This window comes from Halyomorpha halys, unplaced genomic scaffold (assembly GCF_000696795.3).
Source record: "Halyomorpha halys isolate HHAL.00 unplaced genomic scaffold, Hhal_1.1 Scaffold913.1, whole genome shotgun sequence".
Classification (NCBI taxonomy): Eukaryota; Metazoa; Arthropoda; class Insecta; order Hemiptera; family Pentatomidae; genus Halyomorpha; species Halyomorpha halys.
In genome coordinates, this window is record NW_027115547.1 from 285003 (window position 1) to 304398 (window position 19396).

The 19396-nt window shown below is 29.0% G+C and overlaps 1 protein-coding gene and 1 long non-coding RNA gene across 3 annotated transcripts in view; one reads left to right on the plus strand and one right to left on the minus strand.

Annotated features, from left to right (window-relative positions):
- Positions 1-1111: 1111 nt before the first annotated feature.
- LOC106687093 (uncharacterized) lies at positions 1112-13928 on the minus strand. Its single transcript, XR_001344122.2, has 3 exons — positions 13587-13928; positions 3240-3312; positions 1112-1532 (listed from the first exon to the last, which is right to left on the minus strand). It is a non-coding gene; the product is annotated as an uncharacterized lncRNA (long non-coding RNA).
- The window catches only part of LOC106687091 (putative fatty acyl-CoA reductase CG8306), a 39735-nt gene continuing 33564 nt past the window's right edge, over positions 13226-19396 (plus strand). Inside the window, exons 1-2 of one of the 2 annotated variants that reach the window (XM_014430773.2) lie at positions 13226-13369; positions 15935-16128. In XM_014430773.2, the coding sequence (XP_014286259.1) occupies positions 15937-16128 (192 nt within the window). In that variant the 5' untranslated portion in view covers positions 13226-13369; positions 15935-15936. Of the gene's footprint in view, positions 13370-14057; positions 14185-15934; positions 16129-19396 lie in introns of those variants that run through there. The other variant, XM_014430774.3, reaches the window with a different exon arrangement.

Sequence of the window (19396 nt, forward strand, 5' to 3'; positions counted from 1 at the left end):
ATTTTCAGGGATTGTGCGGGTATCTAAAATTTCCGATATAGATTTTATCTAACTTTTTTCACATGTACAAACATATTTCCCTTTATATACCTTTGATTCGAAAATGGCTCTTCCGATATTGGTATGGCACAAAGTTGGAAGAAACTTTGAGGTAAGTGTAAAAATGGCGTAGTATCAAATTCGATTCCCTAGATACTTAATGTTATGCATACACAAAATTATTTTTCTTGACATGACTTTTTTCCAAAAACGGTTTATGCCGTAGATAGTACGACAGTAGGCATAAATGATGATCATTAAACAATCTTTAAATATAGATAATTACTAGAAATAAATGGTGAAGAAGGTATGCAGACCGAGTTCAGTTTAACATGCGTAAACGTGTTTTTTTTAGGCGCTCCTACTTTTCAAAAACTGTTCGTTTAATTTGGCCCAAGTTTAGGGTAAAATTGGTGATTAGTGTTGTCATAGTCTTGTCTGAATTTCATCAAATACTGTCCTCTACTTTTGCTTTACGAAAAGTATTTTTTATGACTAGCATGTTTCAAGCATAATAAAATTTATTCTTAACCTATTTTATACTGCCCCAGAAATGGAGTGGTGATTAAATTAGAATCTTATTCTAATTGATTTTGTTTTCAGAAACGAGGGATTATATTAATTTTTGCACTCCTGAAAATCGATTTCTGTAATGCTTCGCTATAATATTCTTCTTATGGTTTATAGGTCTAGTCAACAGATTAAAATTTTTAACATGTTAAGTCAAAAAAGTAAGCCATATTTTTAATAATTGAGGTATTTTAGTTTTCTTAGTATATTATCAATTGTTGAAAATGATATATTTTCGTACATAATGTAAGCTTATCAAATAATTCTATTTGATTTATGAGGAATTATATTGAGCCAATCTTTTTCTTTTATTTGTAGAGCGTATATCGTTTAAGTAGCTATTTCGCTTTTTAAATTGTCTGATATTAGAATGCTACCAATGGGTAGTTTCTCTACACGCCCACTCCATTTTAACTGAGATCAAATTTACTAAATGTATTATAATGTATAGTTATAAATAGCAATAAATAAATAAAATAAAAAATTACCTGATAAGGCGTTGAGAGATGCATTTTATGTCTAAGTGTCATATAATCTTCTCATTTTAAAGAAAATTAGTGATACTGAAGACGAGCCAGACGCTGTCATCCACCTATCTGGTGATTAACTTTAAGCAAATGGTTGGACGAACTATAAGGTAATGAGCACACTGGCAAAATTAAAAAAGAAATGGAGTTGAACATTTTTAGGTTAATGCTGATTAATTCGTAAAGAAATTGGATCTCTTAAAACCAAGTAACAGCCACTAATTCATTGATACCTTTAGTCAGATAATAAAATAATAAAGGTGTAACAATTGCTTACTCAGCTTGGAGTCACACAAAAGTCTAGAAAAGGATTCCAAACTGTGGAAGACTTTAGTGAGAGGTTCATTATTTCAAGCTTCAACTAAACAAAATGTGGTATTTTTGAAAGACATTCGACTGAAAAGCGTGAAAAATACACTATTACATGAGTGTGGCGCAAATTATTAAGTTTTAACCATTTTAATTATATAAAAACAATTTATATTAATTTCAGCCATGTTAATTGTTAAATTTTTGGTTTGTCATTAATTTTTTTTATTAGCTTGTATTTTGTTAAAGACATTTTCCCATACGCTTCCATTCTCCCGCCCTAAATTTTGGTGATGATACTCCTTTCCCGCTTCGGCAGTGATTTTGAATTGAAATTATGGAAACGTATTTTATATAGAATAATAAAGTATTGTGGCAAGTATAAATTGAGCACAATAATTTTTAAAAATATCAAATGTTTATATTCTTGGAAAACTGGTAATTATGTACCTGACTAGCCTGTACACGTAGTGAGGAAGCCATGCTGATATACAAGCCAGCAATTTTTAATTGATCAATATTGTTTTTAAAAATAAATCTTCATTTTAGTGAAAATTCTTATTCGTGAACTACAATAAACAGTTAAACCTTAAACATATTTTTTCGTAATCAAGATTAACAGATAACGTTATTATTCGTCATTCACCACTAAAAAGGCATAAATATTATTCGTTATAAAAGTTTTCCTGATGTAATGTATAATGCTTAGACCTTATTTTATACTAAAGTTCTGGTTTTGCAAAACAAATTATTTAAGTTTTATTAAAGATGAGTTCAATCAAGTTATCGTTACTACAACCACTTGTCTACATGCACTAAATAAAACATATATTCATACATTCGTGTTCATCAAATGTACTTTTTCTGAAATTTCTAAAATATTTGGTGAAAGTTTAGATAGTTTTTGAAATACTACTGAATGGCTTTCATTTTTATCATACCACTTAACTACTACACTGTTTTTTCTTGTTTTTTTCTTTTTTGTAGTCCGGTTTTTTTTTCGATAGAGAAAAAAATTCTTCTGCTGCAAAGCACTCAACTATAAAAAAGAAAAAAAAAACAATTCTCTCTCTTTATCCACCCTGATACATTCTTCATCAACAATTCACGGGATTTTCTTACATTGATTAGATTTACTCAGAAACGTATTGTACAAAGTGGGAACACCAGGTACATCAGCATATTTTTTGAACAACTTTGGTTTATCCAGAGGCAGTAATATACAATATACTAGGTTTAATCATTATTTATTTACTGTTTGAAAAGTGACAAACTTTATACAACAAAATTCAAACATTTATAAGAGATACTTTTCTTCACTTCTAATGGGAAAATATATTAATTTTATTTCTATAAACATTATTGATAAGCTGTAATCAACATAAGCTGTTCAATCTTTCTTGGCATTACAATATTTCTCAGTTCAATTTTTTTTTCTTCACGAGGTTCAACTCACGTTTAAGATTTCTTTACGTTTTTGAGTGAAATTTTTTAGTATATTCAATTTTTTTAGTATTATTTCAATTTTATCAAAGTAAATTGAAAGATAATCTTCAATTATATATATATATATATGATTTCTCAAACAAATTATTGGTAAATATTTTTCCAATTTGTTCTTTATTCTCATTTCTTAACCTTGTTAATTTAAAAGAATGATGTTTATGAACTTAACAATAAACTTTCCCACATACTAATGACATTATTTTTTTGTATGCTAATAACAGATCTATTGAATGATAAGCATAATTAATTAAACTGAATACAGATCTTGATAAATATATAAAACATTACCTTTAAATCCCTTAGTGGTTTGTATACTACCTTTAAATTTCTGTTCTGAAGTCATAATTGTAGGTGTTTACCCCTAAAATAGAAGTAAAAAATTAATTTATTTAACTTAGTAACGGTAGATAACAATATGAATACATAAAATATGAATTTTATTTCTGCAAATTGTCGTCCATTCGAAAGATTTTTCTACCAGACATCACTGTGGTTACATTTTTTGTCTTTGGTTATTAATATTCCAATGAGGAAGGACGTTATCTATAAGTTGTTGCCTTATCTATGGAAATCTACTCACTGAGGTCTCTAAAGGAGATCATGATGTAGATCTTCGAGAGGTAGAATGTAAAGCCCTTAATATTTTTCCGAAAAACTTAAGAGGGATCGAGGGAAGAGATGGGGTTAAGATACTACAAAGAGGCCAAAGAGAATTCTTCCTCCGACATCGTGGAAAATGCCAGATTCACTCAGAATGGAGATTGGAGGAAACCGAGAAAACTCGGTAAAACTAAGTGGTGTAGTTGGGCAGAGAAAAGAGTATTGAGGACAGGAAAAGGAGATAAGAGTCAAAAAAGGTTGATGTAAGGTGCTCAACCAAGCGCTGAGCTGTACCACAGAAAAACGTTATTGTTTTAGGCAGAATTAAATTTATTTCAAAAGTAGGAAAATAAATAAAGTTTTTTAATTCGCAGAAGTGGTATAAGTATTATCCCATACTTACAGCCCACCTGCTTGTCTAGCGTGCTGTTACCTAAGGTAGAAAAAGGATACCAACTTCTACTAACATATTCCATGTACCTTAATTTCCTATTTCCTTATCATTGGAGGGTACGAAAAAAAAAAACTAGCGTGCTAGGATTGGCCAGGTACCAAGAAAATAGGTTATTAGTATTCCATCACAATTTTCTATTTCAAAGTTACCATAAGTCAAGATACACATTGTTTTCAATCAAAAATCCATCCATAAGTTTGCAACATTAGATTTAATTATTTTAATTAATATATAAGAAGATGGTCAGGGTTGTGGTCAAAAGAGAAACAAAAATAGTTAACAACTATTTATTTTCCAACGTTTTGTCCCACTTCGCAGGGCTTCATCAGGGCTTAAAAGATACAAAAAGTGGGGCGAAACGTCGGAAAATAAATAGTTGTAAACTAATTTTGTTTCTCTTTTGACCGCAACCCTGACCATCTTCTTATATATCAATTTTTATGATCAACTTAACATATATATTTTAATTAATATTTTCTTATGGTTTGACACTGTTGAACATTTGTCACAAGAAAAGTGAATCACTTAGAGAACAACGTTGTTACAAGCTTATGAGAACAAAAAAATGACTAGTTTGGAAATGATTTTTGATAAATGATAATGCAAACGGATTTTTTTTTTTTTTCAGAAAGTTATGAGATAAATTGGTTATATAAAGGAAAACTAGGATATAAAAATATATTTAATAATAGAACAATTATGCTTAAATACCTGGCTGCAATATTTATTATCTTTATAAATAGAGTTCTAAATATTTGAGTCAGAGATTCACAATCTTTATTTTCTGCATTATGAAAAAAGATAATATCAATAAATTGTTTGAAGCATTAAATAGTCACCACGACAAATTGAAGTTTACTATGGAATTAGAAAATGAGGGTAATTAAGATTGTTAGACATACTGATGATAGACAAGACAAGGATATAATCACAGAATGGACAAACAAAGTAACAAGCAGTAATGTGATATTGAATTACTATTCTCGCCTCCATTTTCTATGAAATATAATGTAACGAATAATTACATGAACAAGGCAATAAGAATAACTAACGCTAGTAGGTTGTATATTGTAAAAAAAAAAAAATATTTGAAATATTTCTGGAATCCCAAATATAGAACTCGACAATAAAATAATAGATAATAAAGCAATTAATAAGAAATTGTATAGATACAAATACATAAAGGGTTTATTGGAAGATATACATAAATCATTTAAAGATTATGACGTTGATGAATACCCCTTTTGTTACAGACCAAACAATACTATTAAAAATTATTATAGTAAATTGAAGGACGGGATTGATGCAATATAGGCGAAACTAGCTTATTGTTGGGTGTTGGAGTGTATCAACACAGAAATGATACGAGAAATAAGGAGAAGGATCCCAATAAAACAGCACTAGTTCAGCATGCAGTCAAAATCCAACACAAATTTGACTTTGATAATACAATAAGTTTACTTAAAGAAAATAATATGTTGAAAAAGAAAAATACTTCTCTTTATTTACATGTCAGAAACCATCAATTAAACAATGAATTTTAAAACAGACAAAAGAAATTTGAATTAACACTATGCAGAGATTTTAAGTAAAATTAATTTATGAGTAATATGAGTAAATTTTATGTTATTATTTACAATTAACCTTTATATGAATATTAATAATAAAAGAAATACAAATTTAGACCAAAATACAGTTTGAAATAAATCAATTTGTATACCTGTCATTATTTGGGATGCTAGTACAATTCCTGAAGGCAATTATCCAAATATGTATTTATATTAATTAAAATTATTTGAGTGATGCAAAACTATTATTATTATTGAATTCCTTTTCAAAGGTTTTTGTGTTTACCAGTTTACCAATTCTATATCTTTATAATTATAAAATATTGTTACCATTGGAACATATATAATATAATAAGGGGTGTTATTGGGTAAGATAATAGTATCTAAACTAAATAAAGAGGAAAGTATTTATTTACATTTGAATGTAATAAAATGATCCAGATAAATATGGCTTGCCATAAAATATTAATTATATTGTAACTTATTACCTCATATGTCTATGAACAGCAGCTGAGTTGGGAGATGCATGGCATGACATCTTAGCCGTGGTGTTCCAGACCTGATTAGCCCTTCTTCTTCTTATCAAAGTCCATTCTCTTCTCTTTTTGGTCTGCCCGCTTCTGTGCTTCTGTCTTCTGTTCTCTGCTGACCTGTCTTAAGTCCCCTGTCCCTCATTTCTTCTCAGGGGCGTTATCTTTTTGGAATCTCATTGGCTATTATTAGCCATGCTCAAGAAGAATTAGTCACAAGGGGCTACCAGTGTTTGGTACAAGTGTTGTGTATAAACTACCTGGCTAAAGGATTTTGACCCTTAAACATCTTGTATCCATTAGAACCCTGGGAAAAGGTTCTCTGTGTTAACAGGTGTCAATCCACTTTTCTATCTCCCGCCCTTCCCAGGAACAGGTATCAATATATTTGTCATATCGGAATGGTTAATACATCAATACATAGCAAATAATAAGTCTGACCTGAGTGTATAGAAGGTTAAAAATTGTTTGTTGATAAGAAAGTGATAGTGTTAAGTTGATCTATTATTAAAAATGTTTAAAATTAATGAAGCTGTGACAAAATAGGTAACTAGACATAAGGCAATCTTATTAATAATTAGTATGATTCCCCATTAATTTATTGTTTCATAGGGTGATTTGACTGATATTAATGACTTGGGCAGAGTAGCAAGAAAAAAGATTTTAAAAATTTGGAAGTGAGATGTAGATTTATATGTAAGGTATGTTAAATTATTCATAATAATGGTGTTTTTAAAATGAATGTATAATAAAAGCTGTTAATTGTTAGATCGTCCTTGAGGATCGCCAAATTTGGGTGAAATGTTGGACTGTTAAAGAATTAATAAAGTGTTGAGACAACTTGGATACCAATCAATTTATTTCAACTGTTGGTTATAATATTCAGTTTTACTGCCTTGAAATTAAGTATTCAAAAACTATAAAAACAGCAGTCCTTGACCAGGTAGTTATAAATCGACAATAATAAGTTAAAAAATGTTCCAGGTCTTAGCTACTTTTTTAAAGTATTTCCGGAGCGCGTGTGGCCACTATAACGTACCTCTCATTAGGTCAACTACCTCGACCACTTGAACACCCATTGCCTTCTTAAGTTGTAGTATTCTGGTGCTCACTGACTGGAACACTAACCACACTTACGGTCAGGTCAATAATTAGGCAAGTATATATTTACCTAATTAAAAGATGTACAACTCAACTATACTCCTAAACAGAAATAAATTCCTGGCACCTTAAAGGACGTAGAAAAAATGATTTAACAACCAAAAGATCCATCCGCAGCTAGAAAAAGAAACTGGTTAATAATAATAATTTATAGTTTAGCAAACCTAAATGTTCGATACCGCTTTACCACCTATTATTGACAATCACAGCAAATGTGCTAATATTTTTATAACTATTCATAATTATTACTTCATACTCCAACAAACATTCTGTTTGATATTACAAACTACGACTCCTATAGTAATACTGTTCTTAGTTTGTATTATGTAGAAGTGGAAAAACACAGGATTACTAAGATATATTTTTTTAATCTAGTATAGTTAGCATCAGATTTATTGATTTCTGTATAATAAGTTATAAAAGAGTATTTATGGTAAATGGAATTTTCATAATGTAATAAAATATCTCCCCCTCCCCCCCAAAAAAACGATATTATAATAGATTCAACACATGTCCATCCTATTTTTTGAAAACTATCAGTGTTCATAAGAATAGCTCCAAACAACACAGATGTGTAGTCGATAAAAATATGTAATAGGTAAAAAAAAAAAAGCAGTTTTTGGAACATCAAATTACCTTGGAAAAGCGGATAGGAGTTACACTCTTAAACTGAATGATTTTTCGGTTGATTAAAAAAAATGAAAGATAGGTACTTAATTATTTCTTAAAAGTGCATAATTATGAGAAAAGAACGGAAACACAAGATAAATCAACTGCTTTTTTCACTTCCGGTATGGGTAAAAACCGTTTCTACCTCCTGTAGGTTAAGAAATATTGAGGAAGCAAAACGTTTTGAGGTTACAGTGGTTCTCTATTTTTATAGAAACCTTTCTACGAAAAATCTAAGTTAATGGTGTTTACAGGTAGTCTAACTCAATGTATGACAATGACTGAAATGGATCAATTCCAATTTAAAACAATTTTTCAAGATTGATATTATGTTGAGGGACTATGAATTTTGTTGTGATTTTATATAGTTATTCTACGTGGTATTGAAAGCAAAAAACAAATATTTTCCACTGTTTTCGAGTTATCTAAGGCATAAGAAGTTAAAGCAATTGAATTGAATCCACAACCTTGGTTAAAAGTATTTGACACCGACAGTTTTCTTTATATAATATATTTTAAAGAAATGATCTGACATCTATTTTTCAATAAGAAACATAGGTTTAGGAAAATTATTTCATATGATGAAATATAAAATGTTTCATGGTGCCTAATGCATTTGGCCAAGGCTGTACGAGAAGTAAAGCAACATTTATGCTCGAGGTGTTCTTTTAATTGAAGAAAGTTTTCCCTTTTGAATTACTGAACTAAATCTAATAAATAAATGAGGAATCATTTTTGATAAAATGTAAATTCATATATTTCTACATAATAAATGTATTATAGAGATCAGGATCGAAACTGCGGGAAGCGACAGAAGAGGCATAGGAAGTTGGCTTTGATAATCCTATGGATAGTCGTCTCCATCGTAAGTCATTAGACTAACGTAGACTGTCGATAACATTGATAACATCACACTTTTTTCCCAAAATTTCGGAATTAGTTTTATAATAGTAACAGTGTGAACCCCGATGTCCCATGAATAGTCATGGTTCAGTACTTTATAAGAAAGCACTGTTTTTAGAACAACGGTTTATGGGGTGATTTTTTTTTCAGATCTCCCGCTACCGCCAAATTTTCTCCCAATTGGGGGTATCCACTGTATGAGTCTGGATGAATCTTAGGAAGACTCCATAACCCACAGGCTTGACTCAGAGCCACAGTGTAACAGTTAATAACTATCTGCCCTGCCAGATTCGAACCCGGGTCCTATATTTTAATTTTAGAACATATTATAAAATAAAAAAAAAGAAATATTTTAATTAAAGCAATTTGCCCGTTAAATCTTAAAACCTTTAAAAAATTTTTCTTAATGTTTTTTAAACAAAATAATGTATTTATATCCAAATTTTATAAGTTAATGGGAATTTCATACAGAAATAGTGGAATTTCATGCCAGAGAACGAATGACTGAGTTCTTATTTTTTGTGGGTTTTCAAAAAAAGTTTCACCATTCTCTATCCGCTTTCCTTGCTCACATTTTTAAAAAAATTCTTTTTTATTCCCATTTATACCATGCATCCCTAATCGCTTGCTTTTCAAGCAACATGATTAGGAGGTTGGTAATTCCAGTGAAATTTTATTTTTAGGTTAAGTAAACAATAAATATGTTATATTTCATTTATTTATTGTTTTCGTTTTTTATTATTTTCACTTTAATTCATTCATTAAAGTAAGTTAACGTTATGAATTGATGATATTTATTTCTAAAAATATTATCTAAACGTTAAATAAAAGAGGAGGAGGTGGATGGTAGAAGGCAAGAAATAATTACCTAGAGGGTCCCATAAAATTGAAAGCTAAAACTGATAGCTAAAGAAACAAAAAAAAAATTTGCTCTTGACAATATTGATGTTTTGTTTTTTTCTAAAAGCAAATAAACTTTACGTTTATCTTTCCAAATTATTTAATTCAAATGAGACCCTGGAAGTAGCATTCTCTGGTACTTACCTTATTTTAGCTATTTATTCAGCGTCTATTAAAATATACGTCGAACATAACACACGTTTTATATTATGGATATGTCCTTAATATATATGTTACGTAATATATTAAATTTTCGTAGATTAAATAGGTAATAAAAACGTCCTGGTGATTTTTTTATACTCTCTATATTTTTAAGTTCCAATGAGAACATTATCTATGATCATGTCAATGATAATTGATCTAGTTATTTATTATCATACTCTCAAGGTTTCTTTTTATTTCTTATCAAGCGAATATCGCTGATAAAGATCTTTTAAAAAAACTTCACAGTTATAATTCCAATGAATGATAATTGCTAAAAAGGTTTCTTATCATATTAACAATCTTAATCTTTATTCTCGTTCCTTAAAAAAGATAAATATATATCAAAATTAAATTTTCTAACTTTAAACAGACCACATAATAAGACATTTGAATCCCCGCTCAACATAGTATCAACGCGCACTTGGCGCCTTCAACTATACACACACAGTGCAAAATAGAATCAATACCTTATAATACCCCTGGTAGTAAAAGGATGCATAACATCAACCTAAACATTGTTGCATGTACCCTACTTTCCTTTTCCTTATTAATGGAGGGTAAAAAAAAAAAAAAGACATTTGAACAACCAACGGTGACAGAATTTATATCGAGGATAAACATCAAATTTTTTGACAGCCTTCAGTACTGTACGAACCCACTATTTAGGAAACTGACACCGATAGAACGGCCACAAAGGTGGCAGACATACACAAACAGGCTCAGACTCGACTGAGTACTATTATATAAATTATTTGAATCAACATACCTGGTGAGCCCCATCACCAACAGACAGACACAAAATACATACTACCCCTTCCCAAATAATCAAATATCCTCTTAGAATGCATTACCAGAATGCAGAAAAAGTTGCCGTTTTTTATCATGACTTCGTCCCCACGCACATATGGGGCTTAGAAGAAAAAAAAACCTTTTTTATTATTATTTCAATAAGGTAATAAAAAAATATAATATTAAATAATTCGCTATTCTTGTTCCATTGATTACATTAGGCATCATCTTTGCACAGCGATGATTGCGAAATGGTTGTGTAATATCACTGGTATGTTCCGTGTATGAACATCGTGGAACTATATTTATGGCTATTTAAAATTTTAATTTAAATAATAGTTACCCGATTGTATGATAAAAATAGCTTTTAATTATCTGATTTAGCAATAAAAAATATTAACTTGGCCATTCCCACAGATTATGTAGTCCAGTAAAAATAGTTCTTGGTAGCACAGATACAGGCTAACAAAGGTAGAATAAAAGCTATATTGACCGATGTTTGGTGGTTTAATTTGTTCAATGTGAAGGAATTCTATACTACGTAATATTGATGTATTTGTTTTTGCTGAGATATTCAGTCCAGTCTTATTGTAGGTATAATTGTCAGGCAAACATTAATTGAAATTACATTTGGTCGAAATGAGTAAAAGCGATTACTTTGGTTCGATTAGTGCTTGTAATTTTGGAATACTGTTACAATTATAATAGTTCAAGTAGTTGGAATTACTGATTATTATTGTAATTTCATTTTTGATACTCGAAATTGCAGTAGTTTGGAAGCAATTTAACTGTAATTACTTTTTGTTCAAAACTGCGAAGGTTTTGGAGAGGTTCTGAACATCTGCTCATTTATATTTTGGGGGGGGGTGTTGATTGCGAATTATAATTTAGTGAATTCCAATTTTTCCCGACGATGGGTGTAAAAAAAAATGATCTTTTTTCAGTTTGAACCTACACTAAATAAAACAAGAGTATAATACTTTGCTCCATCTATTTTCTAGTCCGAAGCATCATTCATGAGCAACCGCTGTCGAATAGTGTCCTGTCGATTGAGGCCCTGAAAGGAATATTGGTTGACAATTTGGGAGAAGTTCTAAAAATTTGTTCATTTGAGTTTTTCAGGGTGCTAAGATTTTAATTTTCTGAATTTTTTTTTCTTAAAGTATGATTAAAGAAAAAAAAAACAATATTTTTTCCTTTTTTGGAAAATCATTGTTCATTTGAATGACTTCTAAAAATCATTTTAAACTAAATAAAAGAAGGAAAAATTAACTACAAATTTCATGTTAGCAGTTTTTTGTTTGGCCTCTCTGTTTTCAAGGGAGCGTTGTCGAAATTATGAGACGGAATGTAGTTTAGACGAATGGGACCAGAAAGAGACCCTGAAAGGTTTAAAGAAACTATGAAAATTGATGATTAATGTTTTTGAGTGCAAATTACGAATCTCTTTCTGATCCCAATTTGACTAGACTACAGCCCGTCTCATAATTTCGACTCGGACAGGTTTCAAAACATAGCGGTCAAACAAAAAATCACGAGAATCAAAGTTGCAGATAAGGTTCTCTTTTTCGGGGAGGGAAGGAGAGGGGGCGGGGATAATCACTCCTAAAAACATAAACGAACAAATTTTCAGAACTTTCCACCAATACCTATTTCTGATTCCCAGTTAACTCGACTAATTAAAAATAAAAAAAGGAAAATCGCTTTAGATTTTAAGTTATTGTTTATTCTTTCATTAATTGTTTACTGAATGATTTTAATCAAAATCCTTACTTGTAGTAATTTTCATTTTAAATTAACTCCAATATTATTCAAGTAATTTTTCCTCCAAAACCACCGGACGAAATTTCTGAGATTGATTCAATCAAAAACGCGAATAAAGTGATAATAAATATGTTTTTAAAAATATTATTGTTTATAATTTTGATTTTTTGTCAATTGTACTGTTAAGTTCACTGGAAATTTAGAAGCAGGAGACCAATGACTTTAGAACATAATAGGGAAATTATGAAAAGATAGTTGAGCGTTGATAATATGTATGAAGAAAAATCGGTTGGGGTTCAGTCAGAAAATAACGCAAACAAGTTGAAAAAACTTTTTTAATAGTGCCAACGCTTCGGCCAGAAGATCGGAAATCAAAGTGGATCTAATCTAAGCACTTAGATTTCCTTCTAGTATATTATACACTTATGGATTTTATCCATTGATAGACTTCCAATCTCCTGCTAGTAGCCCTAATGAAAGCTAGAAATTCTGGCCGAAACATTGGCACTATTAAATAAGTTTTTTCTACTTATTTGTGTTATTTTCTGACCGCACTCCCAACCATCTCCTCTTCATAATTGGAAAATGTTCTTATAATTCTCTCAGCTTGAATTTTAATATATATTTTTTTTAATTTAAAGTTGAAATTCGGAAAATTGTATTACTAAATGTGTTAAAAATATATTATTACTATTTGTAATTTTGAATCCAGCGAAGAAACCCGTCAATCATGAGTGGTGGGAGAGCTAGCGGCAACACTGGCGTGACGACACAGTAGTCCATTGAAGCGCTGACTGTGGAAGTGAGTATTTCAGTCTCGAAGCCGGTTTGTTAGTGTCGAGGTTCTGTTCTGTAATTCTTATTTCGAACAATAAAGTAAGTGTTATAATTTTCTACAGTAATAATGATTAAATTTCAATGTTAATTTATTTAATCTGTACAACTATTCTATGTATTTGTCTTTTCCAAAGTATTTAATAATTTCGTTATCTTTAATCTTACATTATCACCCAAAACAGTATTCTACCTAAGTTTTTCTTGTTATCAAGTATTGTTATAGCTTATCATTTTTTTTTTATACTTATGTTATTACCTTTGTCAAGTTTCAATACCCATTGTCATGTTTGAACACTAAAATTATTGTTTGTATAGGTATTGTTCCATAAATATGTAAATGCTCTCTTAGTTTGTATAAATAAAACCTCTTTAGTTCTCTTAACTGAACATGTTCTAACTTGTATAGTTACTGTTGCATCTGTATTTGTTCATCATCTGTTTTACAATCTTATGATAAAGAAATGTTATTCTTAGTGATTCATGTTCTTATTTTTGGTTGATTTTGTGATTTATGTATACAATATAAACATGAAGAACTCGTTAAAAAGTTAATTTTTATACTGTATTTGGGATTATTCTGAAAATATTGAATAAAATCTTAAATTCCATGTTTATATTTATTGGATTTTGATAAATTTCCTAAGCAAGTTTTGAATTTTGTCCAATTTATCGTTTTTTGCTTACATATTATTTTATTGTAGTATTAAATTCAAGTTATTCATAGCATATTGTTAGAAAAATCAAGGATGGAAGTTAATTCTTTGAAAATACAAGTTAGCTATATTTGACGATTCATTGAAGTGAAATGAGTTCCAGACCAATTTATTAATAATTATAGTTATGCTGGAATGAAGGTAGGAAAAATATTTACATAATAAAGACTTATTTTCATATATTGTTGCTTCAGCTCAAAAAAAATGAAATTAATTTACCATTTGTACTTTTTAGTGACCACTTATTTCATTGTCGGTATAAAAATGTAATCTTTCTGTTTCCTATAGATTAATTTTAAATATCATTTCTAATTTTTGTGCCTGAATCTTTAATATTAAATTGTTCTTTTTTATTCATAATAATTATTGTACTTTAGATCTTGAAATATCCATCAGCCTATGATATTAAGAACTTATCCTGTTTCAAGTAGTTTGTCAGAATGTGATCAATAATAGTCCTCCTTGTTCAATCGTTCTCATCTATATTTAGTCCATTAACAAGTATTTCATTCCAGTGATACTATTTTGAGACTGGAGAACTGGTTGGAATTGTTTTTCTTTTAGTATATCAGTTACTTTGGTTTATCTTTACTATAGAAGCTGCAGTTAATTTATTCCAATTTTTTTTAATTGAAGCAATATTTTAACTGCCAGTTTCTGTTAGTAAATTAGAGAAGTAAATTTATATTAAAGTTAGAATCATTCAAAAATATAAGTTTATACATTTCACAATTCTATAAATTGACAGTTTATATTAATACAAGATTGCTATTAACACAATAATAAATATCTAATGGAAGTGTGATTGATGAGTATTTAACTATAATAGAAAAATCCAGCAAAATACATGAGTAATCTAAAATAGATAAGTATTATTTGTATGATTTTTGAAAGATTCTATGTACAATACTTAGATTTATAGTTCTATTTTGAATAATTCTAATATTATAAAATATTTCTTTAAAAAATTTCACCAATGGTGTAAAATATTTTATTACAAAGATGAACAATATCCATTTTCAGTACTGTTGATAGTAGTTCCTTGGTGCAACCTATTATACTCAACCCTTTTTCATCTATTAAGATAATTATTGATGATTATTATCAGAATATTTATAATTATAACTCTTGGAAAATAAGACTTAGTAAAATAAAAATTAGTGGTTTGAATTCATATTTAATTATATTATTTAACCCATTTCCTCTATTATAACTTACAAGTAATCAAAATTTATCTACAATATACATTTTTTGCTAGTAAAATAACTTGTAATAAGGTCAAAATGAAATTATACATTGAGTTTAAAACAAATTATTATCTCCTTTTTGTTAAAGTAACTCAGTAATATATTAGTTTTTTTAATAAATCAATTGTTATTCATGTTAAGTCTCAACACTCTATTATATCATTAACAGTCGAACATTTCGGCCTATTCGGCCATCATCAAGGACAATCTAACAATTAACAGCTATTATACATTTATTTGTAACAATTTTAAAAACAACATTATTATTAATAATTTAACATACCATAAATATAAATTTACATCTCACATCCAATTATTTAAAAACATTTTGCTGGCTATTCTGCCCAGGTCATTAATTACTTGTCATATTACCCTATGAAACAATAAATGAATCATATTACTTATAATTGTAATTAGTCGCCCTAATGCAATAATGTATTCGTCAAGTTTTAAAAATAGTTCTCTTATTACTGATGAATTTTATATCTGTAAATTTTTGATTTACTTGCTCTTATTAATGTAAATATGTAATTGGCTTCCACCATATTTCTTAAGTCTGAGATCAAATTTTACTCATTTTTCTGACATTTAGTTTTTATTACTTATATGTTATGATTTATTAATTATTTTTGTAATAATTCCAGAAATGGAGGATAGTGAAGTAAAAACATTTTACAAAGATAAAAATATTTTTATCACTGGGGCAACTGGGTTTGTCGGAATGGCTGTCGTGGAAAAACTTCTTCGGACTACAGATGTTGGTAAAATTTACCTCCTCATCAGGCCAAAGAAGGGGAAGGAAGCATCTGCCAGACTGGAAGAGTACATTAAAAATCCAGTAAATTTTTTTTCAATTTTATTTGTTTAGGTATTTGTCTGAGATTTACATTTTGGGTTATGTAATGTGTTTGTATGGTACTAGACTTAAGAGGTGGACTTTATTTTTCTAAATCCAATGAAATATAAAATTTGCTTTATATTATTGTTTGTCATTAACTGTTGGGACCACAGCCTGGTTGTCCTAGGGACACCCTTGCACTATGCGCAGATTATGCTAGATTTCAAGGATGTATATTTTAGGTGTGTAATCACTGTGTAGGTTAGTAGATCAATGAGGAATAGAATAAAAAAATTAAATATACTTATGAATGAATTGGACAATAGATACATTGTATTTATAAGAAATACAATGACACATGATTTAAAGATAGTGAATATTGAAATAAATGGCAAAACAAAATACAAGGAAAGAGAGGAAGGTGAGTTAGGAATTTAACTATTATAAAAGTAAAAATCAAGGGTGGCCTTAACATCAACTTCAAGTAGTTATTTCATAAATTATTGTATTTGTATTTTTAATAATATGTTGGTGAGAGACATTCTAGATAGAAAATTACTGCCATGATTTTATAAACATTTTAGTTGATGAGCGCAATATAATAATTGTTGTATTCTGACAAATCTGGTTCTTTAATTATTAACATGATTTGAATTTCTTAGTTTTTGTTGTATTTACTTTATTTAACCTCAGGTGTCATTTTAATTTTTTTCGTATGGCTGTAGTATGTTTTCCCCCTTTTTTTAAAATATGGATCAAAGATCGAACTAATTACAGTTTAATTATCTTGATCATTGCAATGAGTAATGCTGCCAAATGTGTCAAAACTGTTCAATGATTATAAAATGCCATTGTCATTCATTTCTTTATGACCCTTACAACATGTAATCTTACAATCACACATGTAATCATAAATCACGTGCAATATTAAGATAACAGTTTCCTATCAATTTTTTTCCCCTCCTTTACGTGTATAGAAAAATACTTCACAGAGTACTGCTTTGAAACTAAAGAGGAATTGATAAAGTACTTTAATTAAAATGATAATTTAGAATGATGTGGTGCTACTTATGAACTTCCAAAGGTTTTATTGTTTGCTAAAAAATGCTGATTAAGTGGGTATGAGGTTGTTTCTGTTCTATTTATAGACATTATCTTCATTTTGCCATTTGTTTTATATATATATCTATTAGTATGATTATCAATTTAAAACGATATATATATATATATATATATATATATTGAAAAATTGTGGATTTTACATTTGTTTTTGCTGTTATTGTAATTTTGATTTTAAAGTTATATACAAGCAATGCATGGTAGTATTAAACTTATTTTTTGTGGTTTGTTTATCTATTTGGATTAAAAAAAAATTAGTTAAGATAGATGTGTTTTGTTTTATCCAAAAGCTTAACTATTACTTATCTGTGTTATTGATCTGCTATGTGGCTGATATTCTGGTATGTGTCACCATATGACTCAGAGCAGATTGTTCTTTACTTAATCTATATTGTTTGTATGCAGAATAATAAAAAGAGATATATTATGCTGCAATTTAATTTTTAAGTAGGAGTTCTTTCTTTAACATGGTTTTTTCTCCCACTATTAAAATCCATAAATAGCCTTCTCAATTTAATATTCAATGATTTTATCTCATTATATTGGCTCAAATATAAAACAAGATCATTATTTCATAAACTATGGAGAATATAGCTTCTGTTATGAATGAAACTGTTTTGAATAAACATGTTGTGTAGTTTATATTTTACTTTATTTAGCTTATTTTTGTTACCATGTTCTACACTATTGTATAAAAAGAACTGAACAGATTTTTAAAGAAAAGTGAAATATTATTCACCATTTTGTTTTTTTAGTTTCAATAATGAACCTTTGTGATTGACAAAGAACGAAAAAAACAAAAAAACATTTCTTCCATCAAAATTCGAATTTTTCATGTTACAAGATACCGAAGTAGGATCTAAAAATTGAATTATAAAAATCTGTCTCTGCATAATATGCAGTCCAATTCTTTTCTGCAATGTTAATGTCCCTTTTTTTTGTTTTTCATTTCTTTTGATTTTGCACCAAAGGGTTCCCTAACATGATCCTCTAAACCCTACATTACCTTCTGCAATTTGGTTTCATAACGAGCGAAACCTATTAGAGGTTTCATATGTTCATGTTCCATTCATTATTAAGATAGAGGAAAAACATAATGTATTTTGGAATTACCATCCTAAAGTTCAAAAAACAAATTTGTTATACCGCAGTATAAATTTAGTTCAGGCAATAGTTGGAAAAAAAAACCTATTGTTCACTAAGACGTCGCTTGTAAACCTTGAATTCTCACCCACTGATTTGATGATGAACTTCAACTCTACTGACAATAGTACAAGAGCCGGGAAGAAAAAAAGGCAGTTACCTCACCCCAATTTTTGGTTGCTTTAATGAAAACTATGTATAATTACTAGTCAAAATTGACGAGTCTGCCAAGTATAGGCAGGGGGAATAAAAAATGGCGGCTGTTTCAAAACCATAAGAAAACATTATTTTTTCATTCGGAGCTCTATATCTTAAAAACTACCAACAACACTAGAAAATCTAACAGAACATTATTTAAAGAAGAGTAAATTTGCTGAAATATTATCCCTAATGAGTTAAAATAAATGAGCTATTTACGTCCAATAGTTCTCGATATATAGCTTTTTTAAAAAGCAAAATTTCTTAAAAATCATATGAAAGATTAGTAGTTAGCTAATTTATTTTGAGAAATCTATATCTCAGGAACTATGAGACGTACATATGTCTATTATCACTCAAATTAAAGCTAGTTTAATGGACTATAAATAAGTTTATGGCTTTTACCATCGTAGGAATAGTAGTTTTCATGATATTTGCTAAGATAAATTGATTTATAGTCGTTCGTATAGTTGATTATAAGTTTGGTTTATGAAAAACTTCATTTCAGAAACCATTTGATGTACAGATGTTTGCCAGCGCTAAAGTTAAAGTTAGTTAAATTTACTACAAAATAGCTAATTATGTTTATCTTTGTAGGAGTAGTAGTTTTTATGATATTTGACAAAATAAACTCACAAAATGTTAAATTATAGTTGTTCGTATAAAATGTTGGATTTTCGAAAAAATATATCTCTAAATCCATAAGACGCACATATGTTTGCCAACAGTCAATATAAACGAAATTAAACTTACTATAAAGTAGTTTATGACACTTATCTTCGTAGGGGTAGTAGTTTTTATGATATTC